The sequence below is a fragment of the Chiroxiphia lanceolata genome, chromosome 14 (genome assembly GCF_009829145.1).
Source record: "Chiroxiphia lanceolata isolate bChiLan1 chromosome 14, bChiLan1.pri, whole genome shotgun sequence".
NCBI lineage: Eukaryota > Metazoa > Chordata > Aves > Passeriformes > Pipridae > Chiroxiphia > Chiroxiphia lanceolata.
In genome coordinates, this window is record NC_045650.1 from 7,959,298 (window position 1) to 7,978,593 (window position 19,296).

At 47.9% G+C, this 19,296-nt stretch overlaps 1 protein-coding gene across 2 annotated transcripts in view; it reads right to left on the reverse strand.

The window, feature by feature from the left end:
* Positions 1–457: 457 nt before the first annotated feature.
* The window catches only part of PCDH19 (protocadherin 19), a 58,779-nt gene continuing 39,940 nt past the window's right edge, over positions 458–19,296 (reverse strand). For both annotated transcript variants that reach the window (XM_032702185.1, XM_032702184.1), the window contains exon 5: positions 458–5,264. In XM_032702185.1, coding sequence (XP_032558076.1) covers positions 4,675–5,264 — 590 coding nt within the window. In that variant the 3' untranslated portion in view covers positions 458–4,674. The remainder of the gene's footprint in view (positions 5,265–19,296) is intronic.

A 19,296-nucleotide genomic window follows, 5' to 3' on the forward strand; every position in this document is an offset into this window, starting at 1 on the left:
AGTGGATGCTCCTCACCATCTCGCCACAGTCTCCAAAGCACCCTCCTGAAAAACTAAGGAAAAAGTCTTTTCTCCTCTGCCATGTCTCAGTGGAGAAGTGTGTTTTGGAGGTGTTTCTTACCTGTGCTCAACCCTGTCATAGTTGTGTTTCCCCTGAAGGTGAGGAGTGGCAGTGCAAAGGACCAGCACCATGCCCAGTTTCACAGGGGTGAGGAGAGGGGCTCTGACTCTCTGGAACTCAGAGCCTGCCTGCCCCAGTGGGTCACTTGTGGGGATGGTAATGACCCCTCCTCAGGGCTAGGAAAGTTCTGCCTGAGGTTTGCAGCCTCTTGGGTGCCAAAGCGGATCAGCTGTGGGACAGGGACAGGGCTGGGGTGGCACCCAGGGCACCCAGCCATGTGCTGGCTTCTGCAGGACCAGCACCTGGAGCCCATCAAAGCAAAGCCACTCAGGCACATTTAACCAAACACTTACTTTCCATTTTATTCAATAATTGCTTTAATACTAAAATGCATTAGATGCTCAAAGCAGAGAAAAGAAAATCACATTTAGGTGGAAAACAAAGTTCTCATCAGATGAAAAAATCCCAGTGTGGCAGGTACACCATTTGGAAACAGAATCGTAATAATTTAATAAAGCTGCTTTATCATCTTCATAAAATAGACAGAATGGTGATTCTTTTTTTTTTTTTTCCTTTTTCCATTTTGTTGTTTACAATGATTCAATCACTGTGAAAATGTACATAACATACATATCAGCATATACAACAATTTATTCTTCATATACTCGGCAACGGAGACACCATGACGAGACGTACCGCGCTCAGTCCCGCGGCAGCCCAGCCACCGCCGGCCTCGCTAGGCTGCAAGGAGGCGTGTGCTGCTGAGAGCCAGTTCCATGAGGTGTGTTTGGAGATTCTATCCCAGCTTAGATCAGCTGAACATCAGCTGATGCTGGCGAAGGCTCCGTCTCAGCAGTGCTTGCAGCGGGGGCGGCTGGGCTTCTCCCCGGCGGGTACCGCAGCTCACAGGTTGGATCAGAGATTACCCATAGCTGCAAAAGCAGCTGTAGCAACAAGACCATCAATTTTCCCCAATGACAGACAAATGTGTTTTCCATTCATAATTAGTTCTTTTTTCCCCCCAAGAATAATTTCAACATACCCATCAGACAAGTGTGTTCTTTACAAAAGCAACTTGTTTCCTATTTGTAAAAAAAAAAAAAATAAAAAAAAATAAAAAAAAAAATAAAAAAAGAAAGGAATTCACTTCTGCACAATGTGTGATCCACAGGCCACCTCCAGCTCACAACAAACAGGGAACGGCAACAACCTCAGTAGGACAGTACTCAAGGGGGATTTTTCCAGCCATCAGTCATCCCTCCCAGCCCTTCATCATTCCTCCTGGCATAGCCCTGCAGCCTCGAGGGTGGGAAAAGCCAGGGGCTCCCGAGGGAGCAGGGAAGAGTACAGCCCCCCAGCCCCCAGCCCCAGGGCTGCTCCAGATGGGTCCTCGTCATGCTCGGGGGAGAATCGTCGGTGGCTGCTGCTCTCCTGGATAAACAGGGGAGCAGAGCAAGTTTGCCTGAAGGAAACCAACAGATCCCAGCGATTTTTCCTAAACCAAATCTGAGGACAGGTTTAAGTTATTAAAAAGCACAATAATTACATCTGGAACTCTCCCAAAAAAGCCTTCCCGCCCCCCTGCAGCTCGGAACATTTTTTGCATGGCCAGTTCTGATGCAACTAGGAAAAAAAACCAAGAGACTGCGATTTGCCCAGGAGCCTGAACTCATCTCGAGTAACACAGAGGGACAGTGACAGGAGTACCAAAATATTCTGGAGAGGGCCAAGGCAGCGAAGCTGGGGCCACTCCCTGGGTCTCTCCTCAGCCCAAGGAGGCCATACCAAGGAAGGGCCCCTTGCTCAGCATTCCCTGCTGCAGCCTGGGTCAGCCCAGAAAACTGATGTTTAAACGATTTTCTTGGAGGCATAAGGGTTTACTGACCTCTTTAATGCCCCCTTTTAATAGAGAATTATTTCACATTCTTTCTCGGCTGTGCTTTTATTCAGAGTGGCAAGGAACGTTTCCTCTGGGTAAATTAGAGAAATGTTTCTATTTTTTCTTTTTTTTTTCTCTCTTCCTTTTCAGTTAGCATCTATTTTTCATCCAAAATGCTGGGCTGGTGGTGGCAGCTCCGCAGGCAGAGGGCAACGCTCGGCAGAAATTAATGGCCGGTGCTTTTCCAGGCAGCTGGGGATGATGAGGGGGGGACACCCACTATCCCCATCCCACGATGGGGCAGCTGGGTCCCATCCTGGCAGAGGTAGAGGGCAGATGATGGGGACACATGGGGCTGTTGCCCTGTGAAGCCAAGAGCATCTGACATACGGGGCATTGCAGGCTCTATCTTTCAGCAGAAGCTTCCCCCCCAGAAAACCTCCCAGAGCTGACAAAACCAGGTAACATCAGAATAAACCCAGCCTGATGGTTACAGAACACCCAGTTACTCCAACAGCCTCAAGCCAGCCCCTTTCTTCTTTGCTTGTGTTATAATAAAAAACACATTTGGGGAAAAAAACCCCAGAAATAAATGACAGCAGTAACGGTACACAGGCAGGAAACACGGCAGGAACAGAAACAACATATCCCTGAAAAATGGGCTCAGAATCCAGAACATGAGGGAAAAAAACCCGGTTTGCGTTCTGGAGGGATGCAGGACATCACATTAACACGTGGGATGGGAGCTGAATGAGGTAGTCATCACACCAGTGAGGGAAGTGTAACAAATTTCATTAGATGACTGTTTTTTGTTGATTCTTTCCCAATTCCTGGACCTAGCAAATGGCAGGGGGAACAGGTTGACTGTGGACCTGTCTCGGACTGGCTATGGCTTCAGCCAAGATCAATTTGTCCTGAAAAAAACAAATGGCTGGAGTTTAATTTTATTTTGAGGGTGACAATGATTGGATATTGTTTTCTTGTTTTCATTTAAATAAATCAAAATAACAAATACTTTATCATGATATGTAGACCTAGAAAGACTCTTTCTCTAGAAACCACTAATTTCAACTTGCTGGTACAGCAAACATTGGCAAGAGCTATATATTTTCCCTTTCATAATCAATTTTAAATTCTAGGAAACATTATTTAGGGTAGGAAAAATCTGTTCAGTGAAGGGTTAACAATAATAGTAAAAATAATAATACACTAATTGAAATCCTCCTACCTTACTCATACCTCACTGAGGAATTATCACTGTAAGAGAGCAGAGAGCTGTGGAATCCCTTCCCTCTCTCCCTTCTACAAAATGGCTATTAAAGTAGCTCAATTTTTAAATCAATTTTATATGAGTAAATTTGCACCCACACAAAAAAAGTCCTTAATTATGAGAAAAAATAATGAATTACTTTAATTTTTTCTCCATTAAGAAGGCACATTAATTGAATTAGTAGTGTTGTTACATATCACCTGTCTGCCCCTAAATTAACATCACTATTGCTCATTCCATACTTATTTATGATGCAGGGATAGAAAGAAATCAGAACAGTCTAAAATCCATGCCATGATGACACACATACACACATACACTTGGCATAATTGTGACTGGGAAATGCTGACTTGGAAGTGTGTGTCTAATTGAGAAGGTAATTTAGATCTTTTAAATAATTCCATCTCTTTGACTTGGAAATGATTGGAGACGGGGGATATCTAAATCTGGGAACTGGAAAAAAACCAAAACAACCAACTTCTGGGAAAAAACTTTCCATGCATTGCCTTGAAATTACGCAAAAGAAATGGATAAGGGAAAAAGTTCAGCACAGTGCATCCGACAATTGCAATCCAGGCAGGATTTTCCCCAAAACATCTTCCCGTAATGCCCTGTCACTGCCCTGCAAGAGCCAGGGGAGGCTGCAGGCAATGGTGGGGGCTGGAAGAAGCGCTTGCTCCACTGGGGCTGCAAACCGCAGGTTCCCCAAAGTTTAAGTAAAATGATTGTGATTTTTTTTTTTTAATTCTTTTTTTTTAAGCCTGAAAGCCTTTTGCCATCACTAGACATACAGTAATTTGCAATATCAAATACAATAATAGTACAGATAAGCATGTGACAGCAAAAGGATTCATAATTGCAGGGGTGTCCATAGCAAAACACCAACACCTTAAAATACAAACAACCTCGCGTTGGGTGAATGTTGAAACTCACCCGACTGTCGCTTTGAACAGTCGCACACAAGAAACAGCCGCTACTTTGTCCAGACTACAAAACCGCCGGGGTGGTTACTAAAGATGTCCGAATAAGGAATTTGCCACTCATTTCTTTTCCGGGAATGGAAATTTATCTTTGTTTTGAGATATAAAAATATATAAACTCCAAGGAGGGGATACCGAGCACTCCTGAGGACTGGGGGTGTCTCGCCTCTGCCCCCGCCACCCGCCGCCTCCCGGCAAAGCAAAACACCGGCTACTCCGCTCCGGCTGCACACCCCTGCCGCCTGTCGAGACAAGTGGGATTGTCACATTAACGATAGCTTCATTTATAAACAATACATTTAGGGAAAGCTTTTAAATACAGCAATCTGTGAACCATTGGTAAGCAATAAAAACAATCTGCGCTGGGAGTCGTGCAGTCCCTCATCCTCATCCACATCCTCATCCTCCTGTCGCCGGGTGCTGCTCAGAGGACGATGTCCTTTAGTCTCCGGGCGCCGGGCGAGTCCTTTTCCCGGCGTTCCTGCAGGAGCGGGTTGCCCTCCTGCCCACTGCTCTCGCTGTCCGCCCCCCGGGGCTCTGCCTCCGTCGGCCGGGAAGGGCCACTGTTCCCAAAGGGCTCCCGTTCCCGGTTGCCGGCACAGTGCCCGGCACCGTAGGGCGCTGCCGGTTTGCCGGACAAAGGGCTCTTCAGGTGGAGGGGCGAGGTGACGGGGCTGACGGCCTCGCACCCGTTGCCCGCCTCGCGGACGGCGCCGCTCACCTTGGGGCTGCAGGCGGGCGGGTCCACCGTTCTTTTGCCTTTGGGGTTGGCGAGCCGCTCCTCGGCCGCGGGCTCGCCGCCCTCCTTGCCGAAGGTGGCGAAGGTCCTTTTTGTGCTGCAGTCTGCGTAAGGCTCCGCGTCCACCGCCGTCGCCTCGATGGAGAGAGCGATGACGTTCCTCCCATGCTCGGGGGACTTGGCGCGGCTGGGGACGGCACCGCGGGGCATCCAGCACCTGTCCGAGTGGCCCAGGATGCGGCACTCCTCCCGGCAATGAAATCCTTCGCTCTGATCTGCGTGGGGAGAACACAAGGGATGGTGAGGAGGGGAGCCCAGCTGGGGGTGCCTGCCAACCATGCTGAGCCGGGTGCTGCGCATCCCCCCACTCCCAAAGAGAGGTGATCCTACCCCAAACAGCAGTGGTTCTACCTCAAACAGCAACTGATTTTAAGGCAAGGCTTGGAGGAGGAATTTTACTGCCATTTCTTGCTGCTCTACAGACTGGAGTTCAATTTCCAACAGGTTGTGTGTCACCTGCCACCACCAGACCAGAAACCTGGGGAAGGAGTGACGGCAGCAAATCCATCACAGCGGGTCTGTCTGTGTATCAAGCCCTCAGAGCCAGTGCTTCCTGGGTTTAGTGACCAGCGTTAAAGGCCACCATGTTTTAAGCTCGGTTTGACGTGACATTTAAGCTTGACTTTTCGCAGAGGTGGGAAAGGAACAGAGGGAGGAAAGGAAAAAGGGAGGAAGGGAGGTGCTTTTTGGTTCTGGTGTGTATGTGCGTTTTAACTTGTTGCTTGATCCCCACAGACCTCCCACACAACAGAGGCTTTATAAATCTCCAAGATTGTCCACTCCACTGAAGATTAAATGTGTCATTCCCAGTGCTGGGGCTTTATTCATACGAGAGCAATAAAGATCCATTCTCTTGACTTGGGGCTGTCCCAACACCACTTTACAGTGCTGAAATATGGAGTGGTAGTTTAACCCTTTACAAGGACCCTCCATGAGTAGGTCCAAGGGCTCCCAGGCAAGTGCAAACCCTTGTGCCTGGTGCTTGCATGCATTCCCACGCTGCCGGCTGACCCCAAGGGACTGCACAGCTTCACCCCCACATCACAGATGGACAAACTGGGGCCCAAGGAAGCAGCCGGGCTCAGCCAAGTGCAAAGCTGGAAATCAAATCCAGCATTTTCACCACCCCCAGCCTTTTCTGAGCATCCGACCGTGGCTCCCGCCGAACACCACAGGATCCTGGCTGCTTTTCAGTCTCGGCTTTTCCTTCATTTGATAAGAGCTTGTAATTTCAGCTGCCCCTCTTAAAGCACAACCTTTCCCTACGCAAAGACCTACCTTCCTTCCTACCATAACCTACACACACACAAAGCAGCATTAAAGCACTAATGCCGTTACCCATACGAGACCGCACTTGGTCGGTGCCGGTTTGATGGATCGAAGGTGGCAAAGGTGCAGACTCAGCCTGGGTTTCCTCCCCGTCTGTCTGCAAAACGTTCATTTTGATGCTCTGTACATCTGTGTGCATAACCTCCGCTCCTCAGACACATTGGTATTTCCACCACATTCGAGCACTAGGGCGGCTGATAAAAATTCTCAGCACATAACACAATGCACCAAAATATGAGCAGCTTAACACTTACAGAGAATAAACGAGTAAAAGGCAGACCTCAGGAAAAAAAAAAAAAGAAAAATAACACCAAAAGAGGATTTTTTTTTTTAAAGGAGAAGAAGCCAATTAATTGAAAAATCTATGGGTAAAAGATTGTTTTTTTCTCTACATCAGAGCAGTGACACGGTGGCGTGGAGCGTGGCTCTGGGCGGAGGGGAGGAAGTCTGGGTTTTGGCAGCTGCCTTTACAGCAGCTTGAGAGAAGGATGCCCTGAGCCCTGCACACAGAACAACCTGCACCAAGCTCTAAAAGCCCATGATCTTATACTTTGATTCTGTTAATTTCAAGTACTTGAGCACAATAGAAAGAAAAAAAAAAAAATGAAAAATTGCCCAGAAAGTGTTGCTGTCTCCCTATTTATCCACAGCTTAACTTCAAAAGGGTGCCACAGGCATAAAAAGTTGTGTATTCTGGCTGTGATAGCAGAGGACTTGGTGATGGCTGGAGGGGCTACAGAAATATCTTGGATTCTCATCCCCGATGAGATACTGATTTATTGTGCTGTATGACCTTGGGCACGTTGCTGGAGCACATATCACTTCAGTCTCTACACAAACATGAAAGGCCAGATCTGGGAGCAAGCTGGGCTGGCTGGTCCAGTGTGAGAAGGCACAGGGGAGCTGCTGTTCCTCACCTTCCTCACCCAGCATCACATCTCAGCCCCAAATCTATCCAGCCAAGGCAAACCGCTCTCCAGAGAGAGCACAGGCAGGTTTGTCTTGCCTTGATCCATTTATTCCAAGTTGGCACATTTTACAGTTAAAAACAATAGGAGGACTCCCCTGATCACTTCAAGTGGATACTACTCAAAGCCTAGAAAGGGACTCATGCTTTAAGAGCAGTTTCACTGAAGACCTGGTTTGGAGCCTATCTGCCAGGGAGGTGATCAGCTTTGGACACCAGAACTCACACCAGCAGCAGCTGAAATATGCAGGGAGGAGAAGAACTGAAAAGCATTACATTAAATTATAGTGTTTCAATCTTTTACTTTAGGAAGGGAATGTTCACAGGACTGAAAGAGGCTGGGTTGACAGGCAGAGGGGCAGAAGTCACCATCACCCACAGACCTGAGACAACAGGTAGCTCTACAGCACATTCTGTCACTCTGCTTCTATCCCCACCACACATCTCAGCCTTGAGACCACATCCTGCAGCCAGAAACCATCCTGCTCTCGGGGACAACATGTGTCTAGGCTGCCCAGAGAAGCCCTGACCTGGCAGCAGAGCCCTGAGGAGAAGCCTCTTCTCCACGGCAGAATGGAGATCTTCAGCTACCCATCCATCACTGTCTTACCCCTGTAGTTGATATAAAATACTACTTTTATGCCACAAGCAAGCCCTGTTGATACACAGGAACACCACTCCTCTGCTATCCCAGGTCCAAAGAAGGCATGTGTAGTGCGGTCTGGGCTTCTCCAGTGGCTGATCCCAGAGCTGTTACCTCACATCCTCCTCCATCCCCAAGCAGACACAGGCAGGGAGCCGTCGGGCACGCTCCTGGTGCTGCCCTTTGCAGCTCAAGTCTGACTCACCCAGCCTTGACAGCACCCAGGACAGTCATTCACGTTCACATTCACATTACTGTACTGCTCTGTCTTTTTTTTTTCTTACCACTTTAACAATCGGAAATAGGACAACAGGAAATTCTTTTACAGCCCTAGATCTGACCTAGTCAATATGACTGTTACTGTCTGCACTTAAAAAATGTTCTTAATGCAAGGAGCAAAGCCCAGGTAATAAGTACTGCACACGCATGACATGATAAGTGGCAGGCAGACAAAACAGGCAGCTCTTCACCTCCATGTGGATGGCAGGGGGCTGAGCAAGCTGGTGTGAAACTGCTGCCAGACTGAGCTGGGTGAGAGGGAGAAATAACAGAGGGGTAGAGTGGGGTGAGACCCAACGAGGCTGGCAGAGACCTACTGAATGGCATGGGCTGGGGATGAGGAACACTATGGCCTGGGGAAGGGGAACTCCACAGCACAGGAAAGGGGAACACCACAGCACAGGGAAGGAGAATACTATGGCTCAGGGGAAGAGTAAACACAGCACAGGGAAGGGAAACACCACAGCATGGGGAACACCACAGCCTTGGGATGGGGAACACCATGGCCCAGGGCTGTGCTAGCCTTCCTGAGCTGGGCTGGACTTTCTAATGAGCTGAGGACATCACACACACTGGGGTGATAGTCCTGTTGCCAGCTGGGCTGTGGGGAGACCCATGTGGCACACAGGTGGTCTGGAGAGATGCTGAGCAGCTCACCTGAGCACAGGTGTCATTCACAGGTGATGGCTGTATGCAAGATGAGCAGGTCCTGCAGCAGTAATGTCCCTGTTTCAGCCAGTCTGCCCTCACCCAACACAAATCCTGAACCTTGTTTCAGAGGTCACTTTCAAAATGTTCCCCAGCTACAAAACGTACTGGCAGAAGCATCTTCATCAAGAGGTAAGCATTATCCTGAAGTCACACTTGGCAGGAAAAAAGTGTCATTGCTAAACGTAAGCTCTCACATGGCCAATATGAAATAATATAAAACCTACAGCCACCTCTGGAATAAATATGCTCCTCAACAAGCAAAGCAAAATCCACATTGAGCTCCAGATTTCAAAGCTTTTCTACTTGCAACTTGGAGGACCAGCACAAAGGCAACTAGAAACCAGCCCCAGCCAGCCCCAAGCCTTGACTGTGCTGCCTGTGGGTCTCAGCCAGGCAGAAGATGCTGAAAACCAGCAGCTGCAGAAAGACTACGTAGGAGAGACAAAATCCACTGCCCAGCCAAGACTCTCAGCCCTTCCCAATCCCACTATGAAAGCTCTTGGTCAGAAGAGCAGGGAGACAGGATGGATGCCTGAGAGCCAGAGCCCAGGAGGAGCAGCAGAGGCCACGTGATGGTCAGTGAAGCAACAGAGCCTTCAGCTCCACACAGGAAGGGTCTCCCCTCATCAAAAAGAGGGATTAAGGAATGTCCAGGGTGTACAAGTCTTCCAGTCTCCTATTCAACACCCACATACCTGCAGCAGAACAACACAGAGCGGGTGTGTGAGGTGCCCATTCAGTTCTCAGAGCAATTGAATTATCTCCAGTGGAATTGCAGCGCTGGCCAAAGAGACAAAGTTAAATCGTAGCAAGGTGCAAGTGCCTGGGAATGTAATATTCCTGATAAATGGCCAGATGACATGTGCTGTTATACAATCTAAGGTGCAATTTGGGCGATGACAATAGTCCCTGGAGTTTCCATTTTCAAACAGCCGCTCAGTTCAATCCAATCCATGTCAGTGCAGCTTTGCCGAGGTGAGTAAGTAGAGCTCATTTGTGCTATTACATGGGGAGCAAGGAAAAGGAGCGGAGGAGTTGCTTGAAAATGAAAAATAAGGAAAAAAAAAAAGAGTGACTGGAAGAATCTGAGCCTGCTGGGACATGCATGGGGCAGCAGGTACATAGGTGAGCATCGTGCTGAGTGGCCCCAGCCCAAATCCCCAGCCCTGTGGCAGTGCCAGGCACAGTGCCCGTACCTGGGCTGGTACCACAGGTACCCTCGTGCAGGAGCCTGGCTTTATCTCCACATTTCAGTGTTTCTTCAGCAACCGTATGATTATACTGTAATCATGATGACACTGCTCCTGGGTACAGCAAACAGCACGATCATTAAAAAATTCATTTCAAAATCTTCCTGGAAGCTAATAAATTTTACAGCAGTTTCAATCCTTTCTCATTGCAACAAAGAAAAGCTTAGTTCCAGACAAATTAGAAGTAAATTGATTGCCTTAGGGGAATCTATTCAAATATCACTTTTCCATGTTAGAAATCTCTTCCTGAAACAAGGAGAGGAGAACCAGGGAGACCCAGCACGGGAGGGATGTGGAAAAGCAAATCATTAAAATCTCAGTTCATGAAACTGAGGGGGGGGGGGAAATCAAAGTTAAAATAAAATGCAAATGTCTCACTGGGGTGCAGGCCCAACATTTGTGACGGAATTTATGAATAATAAACATGAATAAATAGTAAACACGAAGGGATCAAACACTGCTGTGGATGTTTACTCATGGTTAGCCATCTTTCATGGACAATGTGCAACTGCATTATTTAACACTCCTCATCCAGCTACTTTGGGGTTTCTTTTCAACTCCAGCACCTTCACTTTTTCAAGGATGTATGCCACAAGGCACAAGGTGTGTCCCCCCCAGCCCCTGTGCAGCACCCACCACTCTCAGCACTCTGACAGAGCCCTCTTCCACTCAGCTCCAAGAGGAGCGGCTGTTCCTGGTTCAGGAGCAGCGATCCACTGCATTACGCTCCAAATAAAATAATAAGCCTGAGCAAAATACAAACAGTCCCCAGCCATGGTTCATTATTTGCTTGTAAATTAAGACTCTGTACCTCTTCCTTATCTCCTCTAATAGCATAATATCAGGAAACAAGAGGTGGGGAATAGTGTATTACATTTTTGACCTATGGGCTTTACAGAGCCTTCCTTGCCTTTCCTAATAAGAAATCTCCAGTCAATGCAGCAATGCAATCCTGGCATGGCTTCCCTTGCACAATGCTCGAAGGATACTAATAACCAGGAATAGTGACAAATGCTCTTTGCCGCAACGAAGAGCCTTTCTTTTCCTCTCTTTCACCATTATTTGGGATTTATGCAAGCTAAAAATGCTCTATTTTTAATCCTGGATTGTCTGTCCCGACACAGAAGGTCAACAGTGCTTGGACAAAGCACTGTAATTATTTTAACGAAACAACAGATGTGAATTAGATTAATTTATTGGGCAATTGCTGATAAGGACCCATGGCTAAATGCTACTCACAGGCAGCACTTCTGAAATGGTCAAGGGAGAGCTGAGGAGGCTCCTTCCCAGCTGTTGCAGACACAGACCACTCCCAGGAAGGGCCGAGGACTCCCACTGATTTACACCAGCCGAGGGTTGGCCCATTCACCTCCTCCCCAGCTCTGTACTACCATTAATAACTCCCTTTCTTCTGCAGAATGGTCCCTGTATTGTGAATGGAGACTGACAAACAAACAGACCTGGATGCCTGGCAGCTGCACACCAGAGGGTAAGGATAGATTTGACACAAAGGATTTTCTCTAGAAAAATGCCTTCCTGGGCATACTGATGCCTTTGGGATGAGAAGGCGGCTATGGGAAGGAGGGTGATCACCTGAAGCAAAAGAAGCTGGTGTGTGGGCATGCCATGCACTACAGCAGAGTCAGACCCAGAAGGCATTATGGGCTGGAATGTAATTTAATGCTGGCTGCTCCCCTTTATCCGGGACCGCAGGACAATCCCCACCTCATTCACAAGGAAAAATTAATTCCCTTTCAGAAGACTGGCGGAACACACCATTTAAACTCCAATTAATCCTATTCTTAAGTGGTCCGTGGAGCTCATGCTGGCCCCTGAGTGGCGGGGATTTCACCTCTGAAACTCTGCTACTCATGCCTCCATACAGGGCTCATTAGCATCCTAACTGATGTTGGGATGCAGGATCCAGTCCTCGGAGAGGAGAGCACTCCGGGTTCTGACAGACCTTTTCCATCTCGAACCATTACAGCTCCGTAATTCATCAGCACAGCTCCCATTAATGCTAATGGCAGCTACTGCGCTGCCTGCACGAGTGCAGAATACAACCCCTTGACTTCATTACTGGAATTCAATTTCATTAACACTGGATACAGAGGGATTGTCCTAAATACACTCTTTCTTATACTTTTTCATGTTAATGCAACCATTTGAGTATATTATACCCTGCAGAGATGGAAACATCTCTAGTCTGTTTAAACATGTTTCCCACAATTGGGAGCAAAACTTTGTTTCCATTTATGCCTTTGACACCAGCTGCCTTCCATTTAATGGGACTTTAGTCGCTAAAACAAATTAATCCAAAGGTTACTGTTCTCTGCTATTGTCAAAGATGAAACAAATTCACATATTCTGTCAGGGTAATTAATGCAAGACCAGCCAGGCAGCCACATTCCAATGGCAGCAATAAATCGAATTATTACTCTGTCCTATTCAAAATTAGGCATTGCTCAGAAAATAGTTACTCAACAATTCTGATAAAAATTCAAGAAAACAGAAATTACAGTTGGGGGAGATAAGAAGCAATTCCCAGATGCTTGTGCTGGGCCAGTTCCCGGCCCAGCGCCTGTCGGAGCAGCAACCCTGCCCTCACTGCAGGCATGTGGATGTTTGCTGCTTGGGGGGCTCATGGTGAACATATTACTGCAACCAGCACCTCCCCTGGCCAGGATGAAGCAGAACAATCCATACTCATCCTCCCTCTGCAGGGATAAGAGGGCCAGGGCACTGGCAGGAGCGGGATGCTGCCTGGCCCTTCCTCCTGCCACCCACCCAGCACAGCTCTCCCTTCCCTGCAACATTTCTGGTGCTTCCACACAACAAGTGAGAAATAAAGGAGACGAGGTTATAAATGCTGATACATAATTTACTCCTATTATCAAGATTAAACACATCTTTGCATGCTTAGCATAAAACAACTGCCTTTCCCCAGATTTCTCAAGGACATGCATAAACTTCATTATTATCTAAATAATCAAAAGAGTATTTCAATAGAATATTTAACTGTCTGCCTACTGGAAACTCAGAGCCTTAATCTAACACTGATCCTCTGTTGTCCTTCATGTAAATATTGTTGGGATGTCAGCCAAAGCCTAGGGAAGTGAGCTTCATCTTGGTGGATGGGAATCTCTCGTGTCAGATACAGTCAGCCTGACTAATGAGACCTACAGCTTGCCAAAACCTACAGCCTCGCTGTCTGTTCCAGCTATTGAATGCGTTCAGAAACCCAGTGGCACCAGCCCAGCAGTCTACAGATCCCAATCAACTATCAATAGCTTAAGTGTAAGTGATTGTGTATGAAGTACGAGCCAAATGTGTTTCCTTTTTCAGTTTTAGGACCTCCAGTATTGTTATTGCACCAGTAATGCTTGCACGGAATTAATCATAGACGTACCCACAAGGCAAAACATTATGAGAAGCTCTTTGTACTTTCTAAAAGTGTGCAGCTCTGAAGAGTGGAGGGAGCTGGAAGGCTTCCCAGCACGATAGGGCGTTCCCCATCATCAAGAGATAGCAAAGGAATTTTTTCCCCTTTTTTTTTAGAAAACCAAAACGTTGGTTACTGGCCATCTCTCATCATGACATTGACCTCTTATGCCTCCACCCTGGAGTACAGCATTATGCCCTCCCTGGTGCTCTACTTTTTCAGATGAACATGGGAGTTTTCCATGCTGGTGGATCTTTTCATCTGAAGCACAGGGATGTACCCTGATGAGATACTGGCCTAGGGTGGCGAGTGCATCAGAAAATCCCAAAGGGATATGGGATGGCCACAGAGACAGGTCTGCAAAAGCTCCTCTACACTGTCCAGCACCCAACAGTGCCTGACCTGGCACCACAACTCACAAGGACACTCCTGTTCTCTCTGCATGGCCATGGATTTACACAGACGGCTCAAAGGAGGCTCCTGCTCCACAGCAATGAAGGATAACACCGATGCCAAGGGATTGCCAGCTGCAGGTCAGATTGGCCCCATGGCCAACAGAAGAGATCACAGAATTGTCAAAGTCTGGGAATCTGGCCCATTTAATTAGATGAAACTTCATTACCACAATTAAGTTTACCTTCATTAATTCAGAGTGCAGATAAACGTGCATGTAAAATTACTATAAGGTCAATAATAAAATCTAAAACCTCCTTGTAAGCTTGAGGAAATGACATTGCCTGTGAGTCATGGACAACCTCAATTCCAGCAATCCAGCTGGGGTCCCATCCCATCCCATCATTTTCTGTTGGCTCTACAACCATGGAGGTGAGATGGAGAAGAAGCCTTTGAGTATGTCTGGGGCTGTTAACTGCAGAGTTGCAGGGAGATTTTCATGACTTCCATAAGTACTACAAGGAAAGCAGTCGGCTCCACAGCTCCAGTCCTCCCGGCCAAGCTGATGCCAATCCATGGGCACCCGGGCAGTGACACCGAGTCCTACATGGGGGGTCTGCACATCACCCTGTGGTCCTACCACACATCCCTTGCTGTGGCTCCAACACAGAGACAGAAGGCTCCTGCTTCCCAAGACGGGCTGCTCCAGTGCTGCTGGAGCACAGCAGGCTCTGCCCCAGCCTCTGCCGGCACAGCCTCCGATGATTTCTGGTTTCCCAAGGCACATTCCTGCAGCACTGCCCCGAGGTCAGGCTGGATTGTGTTGGCTACTGGCTCTGGTTCACAGGGCTGTCAGCTAAATCGTACCACAGCATCATTAGTCCCAGTGATGGTGTGACAGACAGACAGAGCCCAGCTGGATTTTCAAAACCTAAGCACTTTGCAACACTGACAGGCAAGAAAAAAACAACCACCAACCTACAACCCTCTTAGTCTGAGCAGGTTTTATCTGGAAATACCCAAAGCTAGACAGTATAAAGCCCCACAAAGTCATTCCTCCTGAACCACTTTCCTGACCAAACCTTTTAACTGTGACTGGGAAATAAAGAGCGATAGATACAAGCCCCGGCTGGCGTTACCTGATTAGTCTAGTACCCACCACATCCTTAAGGTGGTTGTTCTTCAAAGGGATAAAGAAAGGCTGAAATGACTGATGTAATTGGTGCTTTCAGACAGAGTTAGTGCGAGGAGAAGAGTCAAGTTCATTACACTGGGGTTCACCACACGGCTGCAGCAGCTGAGAAGACGTGGCCAGTGCTGGGGCTGAGCTGCTGGCCAGGCACCTGCTTCCATAGCAGGAGCACAAGACACACCATAAGTGGGTGGGTTTAACCCAAACATGTCCCTCTGCAGTGGGAATCAGCCTGATTTTCCCCCCTAGCACAAGAAAGGGGATGTAAGGGGAAGGCAGGCAGCACAGTCCTGCAGTAATTCTGCTGGAGCCCCTCTACAGGGATCCACCCTGGCTGTCTGCGGCACTCGGATGTAATGCTGCCTCTCTGCCACTGCACGCTCTCCTCATTTCTAAAACACTTACACATGCAGCATGCATTAGAATTAAAAAACCATTAAACCTCGGAAAGGAAAAACTTTGACAGGATGCGTAATATACTAAGTATAATTAATTAAATTGGATGAGGCACTGGGGGACGAGAGAAGAGTGGATGGAGACTGTTCTTGGAAAAGGGATGGTAATGCACTAATGTTCAGTGTGTGCCATTAAAAAACAGCCTTGGAAGAGGCAAGGATGAGCGTCAGGGGCTTCGAGAGATGGCACCAGCCAGTTGGGCACCTCAGATGCATAGCAAAGAAAGTGAGAGCACAAAACGTGGCCCATTAGAGCCCTAAAAAAATAATAATGAGGGTGGAAAAGGCACCCGAGAGAAAGAAGAACAGAAATGGGATGCAGGTTGCTAAACAGCAATGTCCTACCAGTGACAGCCCCCTCCAGAGAGTTTCTCTTGCCCACCCCATCAGGGTGCAGACAATGGTCCACCTTCACCACCCAGCTCCAGGTTCCACAGGGCTGGCATAGGCATTGGGGCAGGCAAGAGGAGATTCATCCTTGAAAGCATCTGGCTCTCTGTGGGATTATTCTTCAGCTATTTGTAACTCCAGGTGTGGTTCCCTAGCACAGGTAGCACCCTGCTGCATCCATCCATCCCCTCAGCAGCAGCTGAGGTGGATGGGAAGCAGGAACCACAGCTGAGGCTGGGGAGGGAGCATCAAAGGCGGCCCCAGTCATCACAGCAGGCAGAACATGATGAGACAGGCACAGTCTGGCTGTTCAGCAGGACAAAGTTTTAACAGGCTTAACAACAGCATCAGCACTGATCATTAGGCAATTACAACTGCTGAAAGTTGACAAAGCACCAGGACCAAATGAATTATCTCCCCAAATCCTGCAGGCAGGAGCATGGAAAAGAGAAAAGTCATCGTCAACAGCCTCTGATAGCTCACTGGGTGCAGCACAGTAACTAAAAACTAAAGGGCTGCTCGTTTACTTGCTGTTTGGAGAGATGAAAGGGAAAGGCCAGGAAATGAGATCTTCAAAAACACTCTCATCACTCAGGGAGCGGTGGGAGGGAAGGTCCTGGAAACACTGATACAGCCAGGATTGCTCAGCGCCTGGGGATATCTGATTCAGAGGAAGGGACTGAGTGTGTTTGGAAAGGGAAGGCAGATTTTGGCTGGGGGAGTTCACTTCTGAATCATCCCCAGCGTGGTTACTTGCTCAGTTCTGCACATTCCTGCACAGCAGACAGCGCCAGCCAAGGGGACAGTCGTGAGCTCTTCTTGAGGATGTGCCAAAACCCACTCCTCCAGGGATCTGCAGAGTTTAATCCATGTGGGACCACGGTGACTCCCTGCTCTGCTCCCTTGCAAACCACGGGATGCTCAGCTCTGTCACGCTGTGCTTCTCAAGCACAGCCCTTCACTTTGAGTGACTAGGCACGCTTTTCGGAAAAACATGCAAATGTGATTTAAAGACTCTAAGTGATACAGAATATATCACATCCCTTGGGAACCTGTTCCAGGGGGTAATTATTCTAATTCCTAAAATCATGCGTCTCATTTGCAGCTGGAATTTTCCAAGGCAAACCTCCATCCCCCATCAGCAGCTCTGCCTTGTTTGCTGAATTAGGGAGAGGCTCAGCAGCAGAGATCTCCTCCCTAAGTTCACTTCTGAACACAGGCTTAGATGACCGATGCCTCAAGCAAAGTTCAGAGCACATCCCCTGAGAATGCCATCTCTCTTGGGTCCTATTTCAAGCCCAGTGGTCTCAGTTGAAAGAGTCATGCTGGATTCAAGAGGCTTTGAGCGAAGTCTTAAATCTCCAGACGTGTTTGGAGGGTGAAAGCTGATACTTTCAGCCATACCCAGAAGCTCCTGATGCAGAACAGCCTCCAGAAAGCCAGGGGACATGTTTGCACTGACAAAGCACCTCCTCTCCACCTGCCTGCCATAGCTCAGTGGTCCCTGCAAGGCACGTCTGCCCAGTGAAGGGCTTGTGTGGATTTTTATGGCGAATTAATTGAACATATCTACTCAGTAACAATGGAAGAAGACTGAAAAAGCAGAGGTCAGGGAATGAGGGAATTGCAGGTAGAATTGTTCATTTTAATTACTTGTCTTCATTAATGTGAGGTTTCTGGATCCTACGGTGATGACTAATGGGTCAAAATATTTGCATGAGTGAATATACTTCCACAAAAGGACACATGGCTAAAGGGTGGAACAGACACAGAATTTTTGTTGGATTTTCCAGGGGCATTTTCACCACAAGATGAAAAGACTTCCCAGATCCCAGCAGTGTACCAGAGGGGAGCAACCCTCGGTGCAAGATAAACATTTTTATGCGGCACAGAAGTACCCAGGAAAAGCGCAACAGAAGGTGTAAATAAGTGACAAACGAGGTAAAACATGGGTTATACTTGAGCTGCTTGTGTCTCCTTGGCAGTTGAACAAGTTGGATACAAGCATCAGGGCTACCTGCGCTCCTGACAGCGCAGAAAGGAAACAAAAGTTTGGAACAAGCCAAACACATTCAATTTGCCTGAATAATTTAGGCTGCTGAGTTATCATGTGCTTCATGGACTGTCATCGAGAAAAGCTGTACTGCAGAAGAAAGGTCTGTAAATCAGTGCATCTGAGGGACCCAAACTAATCAGAGAGTGGCTGCAAAAGCACCGCCTGTCAGAGCAGATGCAGGACATGGAAGTCACCTGGCAGGAGCTGCGAGGCAGACAGCAGTCCTGCACTCCAGGGATGGCTCCTGCTGATGGAGACACAGGGAGGCCGAGTAGAGAGTGGCACCAAGAAAACATGACTCTCACTGAAAAGTGCTGGTAAGCAGCAGTGTCAGTGGCACAAATAACAAATAAAGGGGCAACAGGAGAGCTGGAAGGGACTTTTGACAAGGGCATGGAGTGATAGGGCAAAGGGGAATGGCTCTAGACTGCCAGATTTAGATTAGTTACTAGGAAGAAATTCTTTTCTGTGAAGGTGGTGAGGCAGTGGCACAGGTTGCCCAGAGAAGCTGAGGATGCCCCATCCCTAGAAGTGTTCAAGGCCAGGCTGGATGAGGCTTTGAGCAAACTGGTCTAGTGGAAGGTCTCCCTGCCCATTATAGGGGGATTAGAAATAGATTATCCTTAAGTTCCCTTCCAACTCAAACCATTCTGTGATGTTGATGGACTGGCAAACATAGAGAGTGAAAAAGTCAAATATATACAGAGTACCCACCCAGGGACACACCTGAGTGTGCCAGACAATCCCCAAAGGTATTTATACTCTCCAGTAATGCAGCTCCTGCTCCCAAAAACACCGGCGCTCTGACTTTTCCCGAATTACTACTGTGCACAGTTTTGACTTCACCTTTCTAGCCAAATGCCTTTTCCCTAACAGGAGCTGCCCCTACATAACTTCTCACTGAGCTGTACCAAACCCAAAAGCACAGGTAGTTGAGTTGAGGAAGTCGTTCCTCTCTCAGGTCAAACCCCTGGCTCGCGAGCTATTTGCCATTCAACCAGCAGACTGGGGAACGAGCAGACAAGGCAGCACCACTCGCACCAGCTACTCCTCCGCCTCATCTCTTTAATGAAGCCGACACTTCCAAAGCAGTCAGAGGAAATCAAGTGCTCGACCTATTTTGGTTTGCAAGAGATGAGG